The sequence below is a fragment of the Papio anubis genome, chromosome 10, assembly GCF_008728515.1.
Source record: "Papio anubis isolate 15944 chromosome 10, Panubis1.0, whole genome shotgun sequence".
Lineage (NCBI taxonomy): Eukaryota > Metazoa > Chordata > Mammalia > Primates > Cercopithecidae > Papio > Papio anubis.
In genome coordinates this window covers 111,953,492-111,959,491 of record NC_044985.1, presented here as the reverse complement: position 1 = coordinate 111,959,491, position 6,000 = coordinate 111,953,492, and the positions used below count along the sequence as shown (strand labels likewise).

Below are 6,000 nucleotides of genomic sequence, written 5' to 3'. Positions count from 1 at the left end.
AGTGCGGCCAGTGTTTGGAGGGGATGAAAGTCCTGGTCCCTACTTAGTTTTCTTTGACATCACCTGGCCCAGGGTACTGACTTACATCCTTAGAGCCTACAGATGGTGAAATGTAGCCTCCCTATTTGGCCTTTGATGGTGTAGTTGAAAAAGGGCCACAGGTTTTTTTCTCATGGTGTTTGGCCACAGGGGAGCTATTATTGTGTGTAAATTTTCTGTCTTGCTAGGCTGCCTCTTTCCTGATCCTGTGGCTAGAAAGAGGAGTCCTTTGTCAAGGCTTTTCCTGTCTCTGCCCCTTGACATTTCTGGGCTGTCATCTTCTTCAGCCAAAGTCTGGGAGAACCTCAGGAACTCATCATTATGCCATGCTTTGAGTCCCAGGATCTCTAGGGGTCTGCATTCTTCCGTCCACCTTTTTCTCATGCCTGTTTTATAGATAACCTCCGGGGGATTTAGTTGTACTTACTAGGAGGATCAGCTAAAAGTACATGGGCTCAACCTTCCCATTTGTGGAAGTCCCAAATTTTATTTTTAATTTGTTTTTTAATTGGGAAAAGAAGCAGATTCCACAGCGCCCTCATCTTAGCAGATACTTGCTACTGTCAGTGTCTTTCTTCTTAAGACAACTCTCATTTTTGCTCAGGGAGATACCCAGCCGGCAACTGGGGAAGTTTGTGACAGCTCTTCCTCCCGGGTTCCGAGTGCTGTCCTCGGAAGGATGGCCGCTCTCATAGGTTTTGAGATTTCTGTGTGCGCACACGGTTCTAACAGAAGAGAGAGAAGACTAAGTCACAGTTAAGCAAAATGAGTTAAAGAAAAGTGAAAACCAAAACCAAGAGAGAAAGTCCAAATAAAGGGAAAAGACTTGGGGGCGTCAAAGAGAGCATGGTTCTGAGTGATCGACCATAACATGGTAGACCACAAACGAAAATGAAATCCAGACAGGAAGCCAGAGGAGCGGCGCGCGACCAGTGGGGACTGTGGGCACTGCCAGGAGTGAGGGCGTGAATGTGGGAAAGTGGGTGAACAACTTCAGGGCTCAGACCTACTGTACGCCAGAGAGAAAGGGAGGGGAGACCGACGGCGGGTGGGGAAAGAGACATTTGGTCGGAGTCACCTATGTTTCTAGGTACGAATGAGCGGTAGAGCAAGATCCTCGAACAACGGAGACTGGGGCCCGCCCTGCAGGAGGCAGGAGCCAGGCAGAAAAGTGGGAGCGTTGGCCAAGCGCTCCTGCAAGATCAGAGAGGACGGCGGGAGGGGACAGCGGGCGGTCGCAGCGCACAGAGCTTGCTGGCCAGGGAGGAGCGAGTCTCCGTGGGCGCCGCCGCCGCCCCAGCCTGCGCGCCTCTCTCCTGGCGCGCGCCAGTCTGCCACTCTGGGAGCTGGGTCCTAGCACCACAGACTTATCCTTCGCCTGCACTTTCCGTCTTTCTTCTCTAGGCGCCCATCAACAATGGATGGCAACTCCCTGCTCTCTGTACCAAGGTAAGACCCTCTTCTTTCTATGCCCAATATCATGTGGATCAAACTCCGTTCCGCGTTGTGAGTCGCTCACCAACTTGCCCCAGAGTGCTTCGGTTTGCACGGGGCTCCCAGCGAGGAGGCAGGGGTCACTGCACTTGTAAATAAGTCCTGTCCAGCCTCGCTGGAGCTACAGGGGTCCCTGTCAACTGCCCCACAGCGCGCGATGCTGAGTGGGGCCTGTGCACTGGAGTGGCACGGGTTGGGGGTCAGCCCCGTGCCCGCCTCTAAGGCCCAGGGACGGAGGTCTGCTCTGCCCTGGGTGGAGCCAGGAGCCGGACTTTCCGCGGACACAGCTTGGAGAGGTTTCACACCTTGTGAGGAGCCAGATTCCAAGGTCTAAAACAGGAGGGGACCGGGCTAGGGCAAAGTACTCCCGCTTTCCGTCCACCTTAACCTGGGCGGGTGTCTGGGGCTGCTGGGGTGGGGAAGATCGTCCCTCACTCCCGACCGACACCTAGACTACCCCCAAAGCGAGATCTTAAGGTTGGACAGAAAAGACCTGGGTCTCCTGCAGTCCCACCGTCCTCCGCCGCCCCCACACTCCCTGCCAGTCTGCGAGTTCCTTCTTTAACACCTTTGGCTTTTCTCGTCCCCACACCGGCGTAGGTCAGGGACGCCCCCACAGGGGCTGCCGGGTGCAAGTAACGTGTTTTTCGGGGCGTGTTTCTTTCTCCTGTTTCTTATTTGCCCCTGTTCCGCACTCCTTCTAACTCAGTCTTTTGCGAATTTAAGAACCCGAGATTTTTATGTCTTCCCCATAAACGTCTGGGTGAATCGGGGCGGTGGTGCTGCTCCTGCTCCACCAGTTGGGCAGGTGGCCTTTGCGCTCTTTGCACTCGCTGGGCGCGGAGCTTTCGCGCCGGGAGCGGAGGATGCTGTTGCTCCCAGGTAGAGGGTGCCCCGGCTGCGGCGCAGCCCCACCTCCCCTCGGCAGCGGCTTAGCGTGGCTCTTGGAGCCATCCCTACTCCCTCTTTTCCCCAAGCAAAGAGCTAGGTAGCTTCCAGAGGAGAGCACCAGGCCCTAGAATAAACACGTTAAGTTCGGATTCTTGGAGAGCAGCAAAACCCAATATCCACTGGCCAGGGCACGCATGTAGTGATACTACATTGCCAAGGAGCCGAGATGCGGTGGGAGGGGAGGTGGGGGTGGCGGAGGAGGAGACAGACTGCTTTCCAAAGGTATTGAAGGCTGCCATCTAGAGACTTGAATTTTTTGTATTCCGCGATGAAATAACGCTTTCTCAGTTCCACAGGCGCTTCCTCCTTAAGCGTCCCTTCGCCGCGGGGGTAGCAAATGCTTCAGAAAAGGCCCGCGGTGGTTTCTGTGCACCCCCCTAAGTAGCTCTTAAGTTGAAGTCTCAGTCCCCACCCTCCCGATCCCTGCCCCAGCCCAACAGGGTCAAACGACCACCGCTAAGTCTTCCCATTTTGCCGATTTTTCTTAACTTAAAAAAAAAAAATTGCCAGTGATATTTAAGCAAAGGCATTAAGGTGTTTGGAAAGTCATGTAAACTGGAAGCTCGCTTTCTCCACCTGTCTATTCTACTGTCTAGGGCAAATGGTCGTTAGAATTGAAATGGTGAATTGGGTGGGCCTAATAATCTTCCAATAGAGATTTTTGATAACAGATTCATTTCTTTAATCCGGTTTTACAGACCAATATAGCTGTGCCTGAACCCTGACTATATTTCTATTCAAATACTGGAACATTTTCTAAATGACTAGAAACACATTGTGCCAGTAATTTATTAATATTATTTCTGTCTCAGTACTATAAAATAACCTTATAAAGAGCAAAGCAACTCCAATGATATTGCTCTGTGTCTTGTAGTAGCCTATTAAAATGTTAATATAGGTTTAATATCAGCTGCAGCAAACTAAGCTTTTTGAACATGACTCTTTATTCACCTATTTCCACAAATCAGCGTAGCGATTTCGGGTATTTTATTAGCATTCTTAGTCGTGTAAATTAACTCCTACACATGAGTTGATTCAATCCTCTATTTCCTTGTATACAAGAAACATCATTTCTTTTCTATAAGACTTAATTGAAAGCCATAGGGATTGGCATGCAAAAAGTAAATTAAAATTTTCAATGGTGTAGACAAATCATGTATTAGTCATGCTACTTGTTCACAAAACATTGCATTTTAAAGAACTGATTATTGAATATTCTACGTAAGCTTTTCGAAGAAAACAACAATGATTAGCAAATATCAAATTGTTACTGGTCAAGGCTTGTGATGTCCAAATCTGAAAACATTTTTGGTATCCAATAAAATTAAGTTGGTGGTTATAAATCTTTGTTTCTCTTAAGAATTAGAAAACAATTTAAGACATTCTACTTAATAATTAGAGAAAACAAAATGATTTAATAACATATTGAGTGAGTTAGAGAATATGTTTTTATGTTGACTTTTCCATTTTCTTAGAATTTTCAATTAAACACAAATATAAATTACTGAAATTTCAATCAAGCGATATTCTGTGAAGATTGATATTAAAACTGAATGTGACTCATATACTTCAGAAACTGTAAAACATGTTTTGTTTTGGTTTTAAAGGAAATGTTTTGGGTTCTTTGAGTTATTAAACTGTATTCCCTTCCTTCCGTGAAAACTCCAATTCATTTTTACTAGGAATATTTTCATTTTTAAATGTGCAGCAAGTTATGTGGATTACATCACAGATTTCTTAAAATCACTGGTTATCAAAGCTCGAAGATACCTTCCGTAAGGAAACCAAGCTGTGCAGAGATTAAATGTTTCCATGTCAGCTGCATTATAGACCTGGAATCCAAGTGTTTTCTGACTAGTAGTCCAATTCAAGAAAAAAAAAAAAAATTTAAGGGGGATTTTTTTAAATCTAAAAGCTTTGATAGAGGTTCTTTAGTCATCTATTTTATGGAAAATTGATTTGATTCGCTAAGTCACAAAATTAGATATTAGAAAAACAAAAAAAGAATCAAAAGACTTCCATCCAATCTGTTCTATAGTACACTGTAATACAATGCAGAAGTTTCCACTTACAAAAAAAAGTCAATGTCACTTTTATATTGGTAACTAGTGTGTGTATAGTAAGGTGTTATCCAGTGTTATCTAATATATTAAATTATTTGATCATCACATCCTTGTGAGTCAATTATGATGGATATTATCATCTCCATTTCCTAGCTGAAAACTCTGAAGCGAAAGGAAATTAAATAAAGCAAATAATTGTATTAAAAATCCATATAAATTGTATGTAGCAGAGCTAGGTCATCCACAAAATTCTTCTGCCTTCAAGTCCAGTTTTCTTTCATGTACTGATGGAAAATCCATACTTTATTTTAAATGGAGGGAAAAATAAATTCTGGTACACAATTTGGACAAACACGGATATCATCAGAACACAGGGAGGCAGCCTAAAAGCAAGGAGACCATCTTTTAAAGCCAAGAAGTGCTAAAAAATAATCTTTCTTAGCAAACAGAAATAGTTTGTCACCTTGACCATATCTAAGCTTGAATTTGAGTGTTAAGAGAGTTCCTTGCTTTCTAAACATTTGCATTGTTATACTGTATTGTTTTGTTCTTTTTGCTTGGTTTACCGGATTCTATTTTAATAATAAAATGTTTATATGGCACTTCAAATGATAACATCAAAACTCATCAAATGTAAACTTTTGAAACAATAATTTGTATTGATTTTCTCCATGTGTAATAATGTGTATAGGCTTCCTGTCATTTTGTTTTAACCAATCCAAAGTTTAACGTGGACACATTTCACTAAAACTCATCAGAATCTCAAGATCTTACCTCTCAGTATGTTAGTTCCAGGAAAAATAAAATTGATTTTTTAAAATGGAGCAAACAACCCAACACTGTATACTAGACCATGATCTTCCATCACCAAGTTTTTATAGAAAGGTTAACTGATTTTAGATTTACACAAAAGGAGAAATTTAAGAGTACATTTAAATTTCTTTGTCTTATTTATGAAAAACTTTCAGAAAAGATTAATCAATTGCTCTTAAGTTGAGGAACAGGGACAAATATGAAATGCTGCCTTAAGAGTACACTTCACTTCATTCTCTGTTTTGGAATGCACACTGTCCTCAAGGCCAGCACTGAGCTGTGGGCACCTTCCCCAAGTCTCACTCCCTTCTCAGGGTAACACTGCCCAAGAGGTACAATTTCCTATAGAGAAAGGAACTGGGAATTAGAAAGTCCTGGTGCCTCAAATTCTGAGAGTCCACTTTGTTGCTGGGTTGTGGATACTTGGTTAAGAGACTGGAATTCTGAAGGCAATTCCCAATAGAAAAAAAAAGAAAAAAAGAAGGCTTAAAAGACCAACATTAAAACTACACTTTAGATACTGGCAAGTTTGATGGGCCCTTTACAATCATCTCATAAATTAATGATTAAGATATATTGTGTTTTACAAGTGGCCTCCTTTGGCTGGTGCTACTCATTTGAATTTTTTCTTGGTGTTACA

The 6,000-nt window shown here is 43.4% G+C and overlaps 1 protein-coding gene across 7 annotated transcripts in view; it reads left to right on the top strand.

The window, feature by feature from the left end:
• Window positions 1-859: 859 nt before the first annotated feature.
• SPHKAP (SPHK1 interactor, AKAP domain containing) overlaps window positions 860-6,000 on the top strand; it is a 194,964-nt gene continuing 189,823 nt past the window's right edge. The window contains exon 1 of one of the 7 annotated variants that reach the window (XM_009183245.4): window positions 860-1,488. In XM_009183245.4, the coding sequence (XP_009181509.2) occupies window positions 1,461-1,488 (28 nt within the window). In that variant the 5' untranslated portion in view covers window positions 860-1,460. The remainder of the gene's footprint in view (window positions 1,489-6,000) is intronic. The other 6 variants (XM_009183248.4, XM_009183247.4, XM_009183246.4 and 3 more) reach the window with 6 other exon arrangements.